We start from the raw sequence: 14500 nt of genomic DNA, 5'->3' as shown, positions 1-14500 counted from the left end.
GATTCAACGTTTTAGAAATGTTAATTCAAACCTGTTGTGAATGCTGTGGAGAATATTATGGATGGGCTTTGAACATGCATAGCATTGGCCTCTGTGCCTTGCCATACAACACAGATTTTCCAGTTTTAATGGGTAGAAAATCAAGATTTTATTAAAGATACTGTGGCTTATTTTATCCCTCCCTTGGTCTACCCAACCCAATTGATGTGTTTAGATTTTGTTGTTTACCAGGACAAAGTTAAGAAGACATCTAAGGAGAGAGGAATTGTTGGTGCTATGGAAGAATATGGTCAAATAACAAAAGTGCAGTTATTTTTTTCCAGTTTGGCTTGGACTTTGTGTTATTTTGCAACCAAAAGGAAAAGATGGCTGCGGGTTCTAGGCTTATATGCATGTTCTAAGAAGTTCCACAATGTTAAATGTTGCGAGTTTCATTTGTTGCTACTGTATACAATGGCAATAAAGGAACTATGCATATACTAGCCTCTGTGCCTTTCATAAAGCCGTTATTTTCTTGCCATTAAAACTGTGAAAAATCAGCATTAATGATTTAATGTCCTACTTAGGTTTTAGCAGTTAAATAAAAAATATGATTTAGGCTAACCACAAAAAGTCTTAATATAGGAAAAACAGAATTACAATTTGAAAGCCGTCTGCAAAAAAATATATAAATAACTAAAATAAAAAGTATAAAGTCGCCACGACGTTTAATGCCACGGAAAATAATTAAACGGGGGGGAAGAACGCATGCAAAGCAGATGTCGAGACATCGAAAAGACACATGAGGGCAACAGTCACAGACACGAAATACGACAGAAATCGAAATCCCAGTCAGCTCTCCTCTCGAACCAACCAGATTATTCCTCTGCAACAGCTGTTTTCAGGGCAGCCAATAAGCCAACAAGCAAAAAAATGGCCGCCTGCCGCCACAAAAGGGTTTATTTGCGCTCTAACCTGTTCGCCTTACTTCCTCCAGGAATTGACAGGTGTAGCAGCCAATCAAAGAGCGCGTGATTACTGTTGCATCCGCCCCAGACAGAGCAGGCAGACAAACATTCGAACAATTTGTCAGACGGTATTTGCAATGGCCGCCGCTTGAGAAGTAATGTGATTGGCCGTTTAGAAGAAGAAAACGACAGGTATCTGAGCCAATGGATAATTAGATGTTGACAGTTTAGCTAGGCGGAACCAGTAGGCTGGTTTCAAAGGCGGGGCCTGCGTATTGGCCGGCCCTTTGTGCCCGCCCCTCGGCGGCAGCCGGCTCAGTCGGAGAATGGCCGCCGCTGCCTGCGGGGCGCAGTGCCACCGAACTGCGGAACCTCCACCGCCTCAACAGGCTCGCTCCCGGAGGCGGGGGGACAGCCGTCGGCGCCAGGCTGCTCTCTTCTTCCTCACCAACATCTCCCTGGACGGGCGCCCCCAGGGACCTCCTTGCGCTCCACCTCCGCCCAGCCCACCCCGAGGACCACCGGCGCTCCTCCTTTCCTCCCAGGATCATGAAGTGTTCCACAGCCCGACCGAGGCCCCGCAGTGGGGGTTCAATGGCTTCCCGGAGGGACCCTGCCCTACACCCCCCTTCTCAGCCTGCAAGTCCGGGACACCGCAGACTGCGGGGCTCCTACACCCCGGGGGGCTGAACTTGGACCTTCAGAGACAGAGGTGAGAGGTCAGCGGTGTCAAAGGTTAAGGGGCGGGACTTAGATTTGTTGTGACAGAGGTCAATTTTACGTCAGCTGAGCCCGCACCTGCAGGTTGTGGATTCAGTGTCATGGCTTCGGCGTCCAAACATTTCCTCATTCTCACTCACCCTACCACACTGCCCGTGATTTTAATATCTTCACCGCTTTATTTTTTGTTTCTCTTTTTGTAGCTTTTCAAACAGGTGAGAAGTATGTTTCTCATATTGTGTTGTAACATATTTTGAGAAAACGGTGCTTGTATTTGTTTTAGATCAAAGTTTGAGACAGTAAGTTCCCCTTTCCTTAATTAACAAAAGGATGATGACACTCCTTTTTTTATCGCGTCTCTCACTCGGTGGCAAATGTCAAGGTGGCTCAAGACCGAAAAAATCTTTCAGGGGTGATTTTGTGTTTTTGGTTGGTGGGGAGATTACTCTCGAATGTGTAATAGTGTCTTAATTCAGATTCGGACTACACCAGCGACAGCCTTCTGTTAGTCTTTACAGCGCTTCACATGCAGCACTAGCATATGCTAGGCGTTTTGAGGTGCCCCCGCTGCAAAAAAAAAGGCGATAGAGCTGCAACATATCAAATGATTAAAATCTAAAAAAAAAAAAAAAAATAGTGGTGGTTGGGGGGGAGTCACAAGGTGATGGAGGAATCCTTGTGTCTGGAGGACAATGCTTTGGGGGTTTTCGATTGTCCTGTAGGAGTAACAAAGATACCCTTGAGTGTGTTGCTGGGGTTTTTTGAGCATTGGCAACTGGCCTTTGGCCTCCTGTGTGATACTGGGAGGCATTAGGTACTTTGGATGGCCGATCACCCTTTGAGTTTAAGGTGTGGTGCGAAAAGTCTTTGGGGTTTGTGGACAGTGGTCTGCATGCTGTGTGGTGATGGAAGGTGATGCAGAAGTGTATGATGCACTATGAGACAGCTCGCTACATAACTTATTGTAATGGAATGCATTGTGAGTGCTGGACAGACATGTTGCTGTCCAAGCAGGATGGAGAGAGTTCCTTGGATGTGGTGAGCAGGTTCCTCTAGGTGAATATCCTTTGGGTGACTGGGAATGTTTCTTTAGTTCTTTTGATGTGATCAAATGTGTTCAGTGCGTCTGGTTCTTGAAGCGCTGGTAAAAAAAGAGAAACACTTGGAGCAATTAAAACATACCAAAGCTTAGAAGTCAGAGGTTTCATTAAGGTTAATGATGCGTGCATTCCTCAGCTACCCTGGCTAGTTAAGGCTCTGGTGGTGTGTCCCATGTGACAACAGAAGGTTTGTAGTCCAGTGGATTTCCACGACCAATCAAAGGCTTTTAGCATCAGTGGTGTCGTAGAAAACAGTTTCCTGAATATTTGGAAATAATATAAGCCCTGGGTTGAGGTGTACGTTATCATCAAGGATTGCATGGATGAGAGAAAGACCACGAGAAGTGTCAGGAAAATTGGGAGAGTTTTTTTTTTTGTGGTGGGGGAGAGGCAGAGTTATTGCAAGTTTTCTGTGGTGGGAAGGGTTGGTAGGGTTCTCAGTGCATGGGGGGAATTAGTAGTTAGAAGTGTTGTCTTTGTGTGAATGTTTATATCTGTATTTTGGGTCACGATGAGTTGGCTTTTACACATATGCATCCTTACCATTTTATCGATTTTATTTCTAGCTACTATTGGGCAACATTGTATATATGAGAATTGCAATTGTTATCAGTATATATTGATCTGAACTGCTAATTGACAATGTGCATTTTGGACGCTGGGTAACCATGCAAGCACCCTGCACCATAGAGGTCCTAGCGTAGAATACGTGTAGACGTTGTGAATGTAAGATCATGTCTGGAGCATGCAGAACCTTGAACTGTTCGGCAGATGTAATCGGGGGGTTCCTGCAAGGGGGAGTTGATGCCATTTTGGTGAGCACATCTGATGTCTTTAAACATACTGAAATAAATGTGAAGCAGGTCAAAGTAGCTTTATTTTCAGACAAAGGACCAGAACGAGTATTCCTTCTTGTCACCAAAATTATAATCACCACATGTCTTGAATGCCTCCATGTATCTGCATAGTCCATTAGGAGAGATGCCCGTTTTTCCATTTTGTAAATGTTTTTCTTCCTCTGTGTCCCTGCGCTTGGAGATGCATACTTGCTGGCTTCTGCCGGGCTGGTGAAGCCAGTCTTTGTTCTTCAATATTGCGAATATGTTGGAATGTGCTTTGAATATGTAATCTTCTGGTTTACGTGTTATTAAAAAAACACACTTACATGGCTTCGCACAAGCAACTGACTGAAAGAAAGCATGTTGTTAAATGCATTGCGTCCTGTCGAATGCCTTCATATCAAATTGCATAGCTCAGCTCTTTATTAGTGTGTCTCTAATTAATAGTTTGACTGCAGCATCCAGTCATTTTCATTTTACCTTGGATTACCTTTATACCTTGCTTTTCACACCACTCTTTTTGTTCACTTATATGTATATCGTATTTTTTTAAGGTTGCAGAGAACTGTACAGTGTCGAAGGCAAAGACCCAAACCGCCCACCAAACTCTTACCGCCATCTGACTGCCAGTGCGGCCAGAACACAGCGTTTCTGCCCACCAGCCCAGTGGGAAACAGGGCCTTAACATTGACGCTGGCTAGTAATCGAGCTGGGAGCAATGTGGTGGTGCAGCAGCACCCGCCGCGCTTTCCACAGTGGAAATCACAACGGGGCTGTCCAGGGGGCACAGGCACTCCTTATGCTGAGTGCATGGGCAGTGCTGGAGCCCCCAGGGGGCCCCCCCCCGACACCCCATTCCTCCAGCCTTTCCATGGCGGTCCAAACGTAATGAAAAGGCTGGCGGATTGGGGAGCCGTAAACCCCAGAGAGGCGCTGCATGCAGCGCCACCCTGGCAGATTACAACCAGCGAGAGCGCTAGACTGTCGACTGACAGCAACCTGGAGGTGTCGGCGGTCAGACTGCCATGACCGCAGCGGCCCGACCGCAGACTCTTAATGAGGGCCTGATAGTGTCTCTGGGCGATGTGCCTGGAGTAGAGGAGGGCAGTTTACTGTGTTGCAAAGTAGTGATCTTTAAGGAGATGTCTTCAGCGCTTTCACTTTGTTTCATTTATATGACAGCCCAGTTTGTTGGCTTCTACTCATATGGCTTAAAGTAAGCAAATACACCATTCATCTTTCTAACTTCAATTGTTTCCCCTTCAAGATGTTAGCACGTCCCTTGTTTTACCTTAAACATTTATGGTAACATTTATATGCAAACCTTGTGCAGCATATTGCAGAGAAACATTGGGCCTCATTTAAATCTCGAAAATCTTGAACAATAAGTGATGAGATACTGCTTTGGGCAGTTAAAATTTGCAAGTGATTCCAGACCTGGGGTTACCGGTCTGCAAATAGACGATCTGGTTTTACTAGGTGATTATCCTAACCTAGTCAGACCAAAGATGACTCTGGCAAAGCCAGACGACCGTCTTCTCACCCCATCCGCACCAGAGAGCAGAAGATTTCCCTCGTCCCATTATTGTCATGCCCAGCCCCCTTAGTTCCTCCACCCTCAGTCCTACCCCGCCCATGGTTCAAATAAACAGGGAGATTAGGTTTGTTAAGCACATCATTTATTAATAGGTACATTAGGTTAGACTATATCTATCAGCAGTGTTTCCACTGTCTCCTGCTCAAGACTATAAACAAAGTTTCGGGAGTTACGCTCACCATTTCTTCACGTTGGTGGAGATGCCCAGGGGTCATGCCTTTGCCTTGAATTGATTCCTGAACTTGAATTTGCATCTAACTAATCACTGCCGATGTGTAGAAGAGTGCCAATTACTAGGATATTTGAAACTGCTCTATGCTTTCTGCTTATTGATGTGAATTGTCCTGGTGAGCGTACACCGTATTGTCCAGGGGCTCAAATAAATACGATTTCAAGAAACCTGAAAATTGCACTTAGGAATCGGAAATGTCTGGGTACTCCAAAGATACTAAAAACTGACATACCAGCGCACTTGATTTTCACTCATTAGGAACAACGAGCCTCCTTGGGCATCCCCCTTACCTATCAAAGGAAACCTAACAGGCCCTGGGTCTTGCAAGCTCATAACACTTGCTTTGCACTTTGCTCCATCAACCTAGATTTGCATAGCACTATATAAATATAAACAGCTCACCATTTGTTTCATATAGACAGTGTTCCATATTTAAGCAGAATGGAATTGATCCTGAGTTATTCCATATCTTGTGTGAGCAGTCTGTCATACCACTACTGCCGCTCCCTGGCATGTGCTATTTACAGCCCAGCACATATACTGTCTTCCATTGGTCAAGTCGATGGTTCCTATTTATTTTGCCTCCTGTTCTAAATCAGGCCACTCCTGTTCCAGATCATGCAGCGGGCCCCACATTACTGAAAAGTTCAGCTGTTGTTGCACTAGATGTACAGCAATGGTTTGGCTCACCCAGGGGTAGAAATGTCAATTCTGCACACCTAGTAGAGGCTCAGTTTGCCACTGTTGACACTGCCCTCTTTCTGTGATTGGAGTGTCATTGCTCAAACAGATATGTGGACTATCAGAGTAACTATTGCTTCTCTGCAGCAGTAATCCTTTTGTGCCTCCTGTACAACTGCCTTACTACTGTTGTTTTATGTAATCATGAAAGCAGTCCCTTCTATTGAGGCCTGGTGCTCTCAAGAAAAAAGAGGAAGAGTTGCACATCTAACTATCTCACAGTGTCTGTAGTACCCTCCATTCCATCTATCAATAAGCACTTTTGTGTAGTATCCATGGGTACCTGCTGGTGAAAATATCAGCCCAGCCTTAATTATCTCAAGCTATAGGGAAGACCTCATACCTCTTTAAGGGAATACATGGTGGTGGGAACACATTATGCTCGGGTTTGCAGTTTACTAGACCAGCATCCCACTGTATGAGTCGCTCAGATCAGTAGGGCAGCATTAGTAGCCTGCTTCAATTCTAATGACAAAAGACTAATCTGTCGCTTTGTGGAATTCCTGACGTTGACAGAAGCTGGTTTTAAAGTCTGCAGTTCTCCTTGGAGAGGAGGAAGGGATAGTCGTAGCCACAATGCCAGCAGGGGCCCAAACAATCAGTATTCATGCAACTCTGACGATCATGAGTTTTGGTTGATCCAAATGTTTTTAAGGACTAACCCAGGCCTTCATTGATCGATGTCACTAGGTTTCTATATCACACTTGCTGCGATCATTGTTCTTGCATACTATGAAGTTGTATACGGAAAGAAAGACACGATATGAGCCATGGACACCAACTTTTTTTTTTTTTTTTTTATATACAATTCAGTATACTTTTTAATAGAACTGTGTCCTGATTTTAACGAATTACATACATGTAAAATAAATTATTCTGATTCAAGTCAGAAAGCATGAACATGAAAAGAAATATTACCTGTACCTTATATTGATGATCCAGCCTGTGCCATCTACATTGGAAACCAAATTAATCACTGTTTTCACATGATCAAAAAAATAAAATAATGGACCGACTTCGCAGCATGAAAGTGCATATGTGCAACCCCTGCTGCGGGGTGAATCTGGATGCTGTCTGAGCCCTCGGGTACAGTCCCTCAGGCAAAGGAAACGTTTATTTTGTCATGGGGAGATTTCTTCAAGTTTCTCAGAATTTCCAGCCATGGCTACACGTGTAATCTTGCGTGGAACCTTGTAGAATTTTTTTTTTTTTTTTTTTTTTTTGTTAGTTTTTTTTTTTTTTTTTAGTTTTTTTTTAAATATAAAACATGCTCATTCTTCAGACTTATTTTTTTATTCCACGTGTTACACTTATGACTTTTTTGTTTGTTCACAAAACCTAGTTTATTCGCATTACTATTTATTTTACCAGTTAAAGTCCTGGTGTTACTTAACACGGATCCATCTTCTCCCTCGGCAGACCTTGCCATGAGTCTGTCTGATAATAAAAAACTGAGACAGAAAAGGCGCGTGGTACACTGGAAGAGCTGCTTAGTTTCCAGTGATAATGTCTTTCCGCAGAAATGCATTAATTCATTACCTCTGCCTAATTCTGAGTGTTAATAGCATCTTTTTTCATGGCATCATTGGCATGTGACCCCAGTAGCATCTCATGCGCTCTCTGCGGCTGCCGAATATTCCGAAGCGTGCTATAAACGACACCAGTGGTCACGTGCCCCTGAGGTATTCATTATGTGTAATGGAGTCCTTATTAACTGGAAGAGACTCACCCTCATAAAATTCCGAGTAGGTGACTGGTTATATATTCTGCATTTCTCTCTTTGTTAATTAGAGTATCGTACAGCAAGTGATTTTTAAAAATCGAGAAAACGCTAAGTTAATTAACACTTCGTGATTTACAAACAACAAAGACAAGTTAATTGTTAACCAGGATCCCGCCTCTTCATCATCCGGCTATAGGCCCCGTGAGGCGTGCGTTGCGATCACTCGCGTGATCAGGACATGGCCGTGTAATTTCACGGGTGCTTAATCTGCGCCTTTAACTGTACGTATGGCCTCGGTAACGTGACAGTGTAGTGCCGCAACGGGTGCAGATCTGTCAGCAGCAGAACACACTTTCCATAGTCCGTTACTCCACTAGTTGCACCGCTTCGCCCCCCTTGGTGAACGTGGTGCATTTTAACTCCCGGCAGGTCTTTTTCCCAAGTGCACGTCTGCTGCCCTGGCTTAGCTGGAGCACTGAAACCTTCCGGAAGGCAAGCATTTGCATTTCTGTGTGATGAAATGCAGGCATTTGATCTTATCAATGTAAATTTCCGTGGCGATTCAACAGATCAGCCTTGCATGTGATGGTTTGTGAACTTTTTTCAGAGCCTGCAGGGACGGTGGAGGGATGTTCAGCGAGCATTGAGATGCTACAGCGCCCGCCTTCCGTCAGAGGGGCTGTGCTTCTTTTGGTACCATCTTATGGTGGCTTCATGGGTGTACTCAGTAGAGCGGAAGCAAACACGCGAAGGAGTCTCGTGCTTAGAAAGCAGAGGGCCCGCGGGTGTCGACCAGCACTGCCAAAGCCAGTGTACCTAGGAAACTGGGAGATACATAGTGTCATGTTTTCCAGGAATTAAAGGTGGTGTCACTGGTGATGCTTGAGCAAAGGTGGTGTCACTGGTGATGCTTGAGCAGAGTCAGGATGAATGATGGCGCCTGCCGAAGCCCTTTTGTTGGGACCATGAGTGAGGTGAGACTGTGTAGTTTCAAGCTAGTCCTCAGTATCCAGAGTCAAAAATACCTGCAGTTGAACTTCCTGCTTGGTTATGGGCCTCTAGAGCCTCACAGGGGCACAAGCTCAATTTTTAGGGTCGAGCCTGCGTTGCATGCACTCACGCATGCGTATCTCAGCGAGACGCTTTAGGTATTAGAAAAGGGCTCGGAGCCCTGTCGATGTCACGTCAGTGTGTTTCATTGGTTCGTGGGCTTGCCTATTGAAATCTGCTTGCTTTCATTAGTCGAAGGCATGAATACGTCATGCCTTTTCAGTTAGCTAGCCCTCCTCGAGCGCATCAGCCAAGTACAGAAAACATGCGAGGCTCGCTGTTTTTCTGTCCGGCTCGTGGACTACTTTTTCTCTATTTTACTAGCGTGATTTCGCTTGGCAGCAGTCAAGCGCTTTACACAGTTAATTGCACTTTTTCGGGTTACAGACATAAATGCACTTTTGTCGATAGGTGAAAAGTCGGGTTAGGAGTTTACAACGCTATCAGCTCTAACATGAGCAAACGCGAGACCCGTTGCATTACAAATGCTTGTTAATCTTGTTAATATAGAGCAGAACATTGCATCCAGCCATGTGTTCATGTGAATCATTATTAAGGGTAAAGTATTGGGGTACATAAGTGGAGTACTTGGACCCGATGAGTTGTGATATACGGGGCGATGCTGGGAGCAGGTCACGGCCTCTTCACAGTGGATAGTGATATGAGGCCACTCAGCTAGAGTTAAGCTGCACAGCCTGACATAGTGCCCTTGGGGGTGAATGTTTGGGATAGAGACACCAATGTGATGATACTGGAGGAGGCGTTGTGTGTAGCCCTGTACTGTTATGTCCTACCTTGATGTCTTGCCTCTTCTAACCTGGAGATCAGTGGTGTTGCAGCATGGCAGCTTAGAGAAAGATGTATAGTTCTCCAGCATGTTCACCCTTTCCCCATCTTATTATTCCTTGAGATGTCACAGTAGAAAGGATGTCTGCAGCCACCAAAACCAACTTTGCTAATCCAGTAGGTTTGCCTTGGGTTTTAACAGTCTACATGAACACAAATAGCACAGGTATAGAATGGAAAGCTGCAGTGCTATCTCCTGTAATGCATTGTAGGTGCATGAAAGACTCTCTTGCCCTTCCTTCCGCTGCACATGCCAAAGGTGTGCACAGGTTGATGAGTGCGTAGGTCAGTTTATGCCCAGGTTTACAATTTGTTGGTTAGAATACAGTGTAGTTATATGGACGGAGTGAGTGTAGTGAGAGGGTTAGTAGTTGGATAATGGAGAGGATAGATAGTGGGTTTGTGATGCTGGGAGTCCCTGGGTGTCGCCATATTCTTTCGAAAAAAATGCTTCACGTGCAAGATACATTTGACCCAAGACCAGCCTCTGTTAAGAATCTATCAATTAGAACTTGCCTATTGGCTTTAACCCCCAAGAACTCAGAGTGGAGCAGGTCCACTAATGCACCCAAATCCTACATGCATGCTAATACGCGTAAATGTGACCTCTGTTCTCTGCTAACCTAAGAGCACAGTGACCCCATCAGAGCAACTAGTCAGATCGCCTACAGTGAATATGTGTAACACATAGTTTAGACCACTTCCAATTAGACACTTGCTAGGGCTAAGCCTTTTGCACCCTGTGGAGAATTCCTTTACTTACCTGACTGCTCTTCCCTCCCTGAAATCTGAGCTCATAGGGAAATTAGTTGCACTGTGCAATAGCTGCAGGCTGAAGGTGAGGCTGCATGAGAGAACTGACAATAGATTTTAGGAAGGGAGGTGGCAGTTTGGAGCTAGTAAACATTCCCCCGCCTCTTAAGAGCACTCTCTGGCTTGATCCAGTGCCTCTCTCTATTCCAGGATTTCAGCTTCCATCAGAGCCTGGAGTATCTTCCCTCATTGTATCCCATCATCTCTTCTGCTGCTTCATTCCTCCCTACCTTGCCTCTAAGTGCTAATGCAATGTTTCACCCCAAAACCCCCGCCATTGAGATATTAATGTACTATGGCAAATCTCCAGCCTCATTCTTCCTATATTGTCCCACATCTCCTGCTGTCTCCTGGTTCCTCCTTTTCATATCTCTTGTGCTGCTCCAGGGATTTAAGGAAACCTTACAGTGGCATAAAGCACTTCCCAAATGTCAGGTTAACTGATTGAGTAGGAAAGATGGCTTAGTGAGCTAAACGTTCACAATGGTCATCTGCTATAATCTAAATGAAGTTTTTCTCTCCCCTTGGTTAACCTGGCCTCATATCTTCTGATAACATTACATAAATCATTTCTGCCTGCCTGGGAATTGAAATCTGCAAGCTGTAAAGTAAAGTTTTCTGTGCCCTGGTCTCTGCACACTTCTAAGATGCATAGCCAGAAGGTATGTGTGTGCTAGTGTATATGTCCTGGAGCAGACACACCAAAAATGACGCTATCACGACAATTCACATTGGTTAATGTGGACCCTGGTTTTCACTCTTGAATAGCTGGTGGATCTGGAATATGGCCAGTTTCCCCCCCCCCCCCCCCCCCCCACCCCCCACCCCCTTCTTTCCCAGCTCTACCCACTTCAGCCCTACTTCCTTACAGAGCTGGGTCTGCACCAGCGGTTGCCAGAGCAGAGGCAGTTCACGCCAGATAGGGATGGACTTATTGCTGCCCACTCCACATCAAGACAACCAGCGTCTAGTAGTCAGCTTCCTGGAATCTCTGCACCAAGCTTTCCAATGTAAGGTGTGGTGTCGGTTTTCACTCGCTCTCTAATTTCTTCTTAAAACACCTGCCTTGAACGTATGTTAACAAGTCCTGTTTTCCCCTGAAAATGACTACCAAGTAAATAAACTGAGAGCTTGATCAGTGTCTGCCAGAAACATTTTAATCTTTGCGGCTCTGTGATAAACCAGGAAGTTTCTTCCTTTTTAAATAATGAGGATGAGTAAAGGCTGCTCTTGTGTCTTTATTTTTTTGTTGATTCGGAGAAAAGATTGTGAGGCTTGTGACATGCCTTTTTGTTCTCTGTATGTGTGGCTGCTTCATGTATTACACACACTCTGATGCTAGCTAGATGATGCCATAAGGGCTTCTTTTCTTGCTGTTTCTCGTTCCTTACTGCTTCCTACATTTCTGGAATTGTACTTGCGGATGGTATTCTCAATGTCATGCTTTTGAAGTTAGCCTAATGTTTTAACACTTATTAATCTGCTCTGTGTGATATGGTTGCTTAGTTTAGAGGCTGACAGTAAGAATTTGCATTAAGTATATTGTTAGAGATGTTGGCGTAGATCTTGCCGACACCAACTTTTGGCTAGGTAATGACCCATAGCTCCTAGCCATTTCTTCTTAGATAATAGATGTCTGTCTGGAGGGTGGGATCTACTGCCCGGAGTATTGAACCCTTTGCTTGGAAGGCTGCATATTTGTGATTTATTCATCTCCCTGGATTCTCGAAGTCCTGTTGGTTGAGATCATGGTCTGTTGATTCAAATCTGTCTTTCTCCCAGCTGCTTACTAATTCTAATTTCTTAGAATTGGAATGTCTCGGCTCCCATGGTCCTTGGTCTATCTAGCTTCTCTCATAGGAATGAAAGTAGGCATGCGCCTTTTACCTTTGTCTTCATCATGAAGTCACCACTTTTTGGTGGGGTGGGGGTCATAAAAACTACTACCATTGCGACAGTCAAAAATGATACCTCTCTTTGGTATTATATCCATGATATTGCTTGTTCAGGATATTTCTTTTTCACTCATTTGGTCTTTGGCCTTCTTCTTGATAACCCTACAATGGGATTTTGGGTAGGTTTTTATCTCATTTTCTTCCTCAGACCTTCCAGTGGGAATTCAAAGCATAGGTTTGCTTGTTGGCTATTTGAGTTTTTATCTCTGCATTATCTTATCAGATCACTGTTGATAATTAACTGTTCTTCCTCAGCTTTTACTACATAGGGCTTCATCTTGGCTTCTTCTGTGCTTCTGTAGTTGAAATACTCGGCACTAACCAGCTTGAACCACCATCTCCCTACCTTGACTTTTATGTGATCATGGAAGCACATTGTGCAGTGTTGTGCAGGTACTCGTGTATTAAGACCAAACGATTCATGAGCATTCAAAGTTGTTGAAAATTGAGCTATGCCTTTGGACATACACATCAGCCAGCCTTTGGTATACACAGCGCATAATTCAGTGCGCTGGCTTTGCACTACAGTAACTTTGTTAAGCGTAAGGACTTACCTTTGAGGTAAGAGGAATCAGACAGAACTAAAGCTAGATTGGTCTGCTGCTTTAAAGGCATCGGTGCCAGTCCCTTTCTGAATTCGTGCCAGTAAAGGTAAACTTCTTTCTGAAACTGTGTTGCACATTACACATTGTGTACGGTAGCTCCTCTGTCACAATAACCTTCAAACAAATAATAGTTCCTCGCTGACACTTTTGGCCAGGTCGTTTGAACAGTGTGCGGAGCTGGCCAAAGGACTGCTGATCAAACTGTCCCAGTCTCTTTCTTGCCATCAGAATTGATGGGTGTTGAGATTGTTCAAAGAAGTCAGCGAGAGAGAACGGAGACAGGCGGTCAGCTGCCATTGTCGGGATACATGCAGCACCCCAGGGGTACCATATGACGATCGGTGTGGGGTTAACATGAAAAGTGATCACCAAGGTGCTGGATATAAACTTAGGGGCCAGCATGGTCTGCAAGTGAATACAGGGCAGGCACTGAGCAGTTGGGGTATTGAACACGTCGCATGACAGCAAGGAGGAAGACTAGGCATCAGGAAGCTCCAGCCATATGTACACTATGCACAATGTCTATTTGATGCCAGAGCAAGTCCCACATTTCATTGATGGGCTGTGGTCCAGCGAGCCGTGCATGATGGTAAAAGCGATTTTCATAAAATGGTTCAGAGAGCTCTCAATTAAACCAATTGCTGATTCATTGTCAGTACATTGTATTGAAAGTACATCATTGACCATACGAGAATACAGGATGGAGTGTAAAGTATTTGTCATTAATCCATCAGCTACTTCCTGCAGAGCAGCCCATTTAAAGAAAGAGGAGCCTCGCTACTTTCCACCACTACACCAAGACATAACACGCATTTGCAATGCAACAGGTCTTGCATATTTCAAACAAGTTAATTGTCATCTTTTGTCAACAGCGCCCACAAGCAAAAACAAAAAAAAAACATGAGTGGAAACTGAGAAAAGACGACTTAACAACAAAAAAAAAAAGTTAGCTTTAAAAAATAAAACTTTGCAATTTGTTTGTCCTGCTGGGCACGTTTTTGTCAGTCACAAAACTTCTGTTTGCGGGGAACTGGAACGTAGAACAAAATAGCACCTCGATCAGGTCAGGAGCAGCAGACTGGCACTAATCAAGCTGAAATCGATTTGTGCTTGGTCCCTGCTCCACACAGAGGAACGGAAATGATGCCAGACGTGTCTGGTCAAATTACGAGGCTGTAAAGAAGAGTGCCACACAAACCAACTAACGGTGAGCGACAGGCAGGCTCCAAGCCCTTTACTGAACACAACAGTGTCTCGCATGCATTTGCAGGCTCGACCCTAAAAACAGATAAAACATGTCTACTGTGAAGTTCATTTAAATGGAAACGTTCT

At 44.5% G+C, this 14500-nt stretch overlaps 1 protein-coding gene across 2 annotated transcripts in view; it reads left to right on the top strand.

The window, feature by feature from the left end:
• The first annotated feature begins 1226 nt into the window (after window positions 1-1226).
• Window positions 1227-14500, top strand: part of CABLES2 (Cdk5 and Abl enzyme substrate 2) — a 124248-nt gene continuing 110974 nt past the window's right edge. Inside the window, exon 1 of one of the 2 annotated variants that reach the window (XM_069243155.1) lies at window positions 1227-1659. In XM_069243155.1, the coding sequence (XP_069099256.1) occupies window positions 1274-1659 (386 nt within the window). In that variant the 5' untranslated portion in view covers window positions 1227-1273. The remainder of the gene's footprint in view (window positions 1660-14500) is intronic. The other variant, XM_069243156.1, reaches the window with a different exon arrangement.

Source organism: Pleurodeles waltl, chromosome 7, assembly GCF_031143425.1.
Source record: "Pleurodeles waltl isolate 20211129_DDA chromosome 7, aPleWal1.hap1.20221129, whole genome shotgun sequence".
In the NCBI taxonomy this organism is placed as follows: Eukaryota; Metazoa; Chordata; class Amphibia; order Caudata; family Salamandridae; genus Pleurodeles; species Pleurodeles waltl.
The sequence above is the reverse complement of the archived record's forward strand: the minus strand, read 5'-3'. Positions and strand labels throughout refer to the sequence as shown.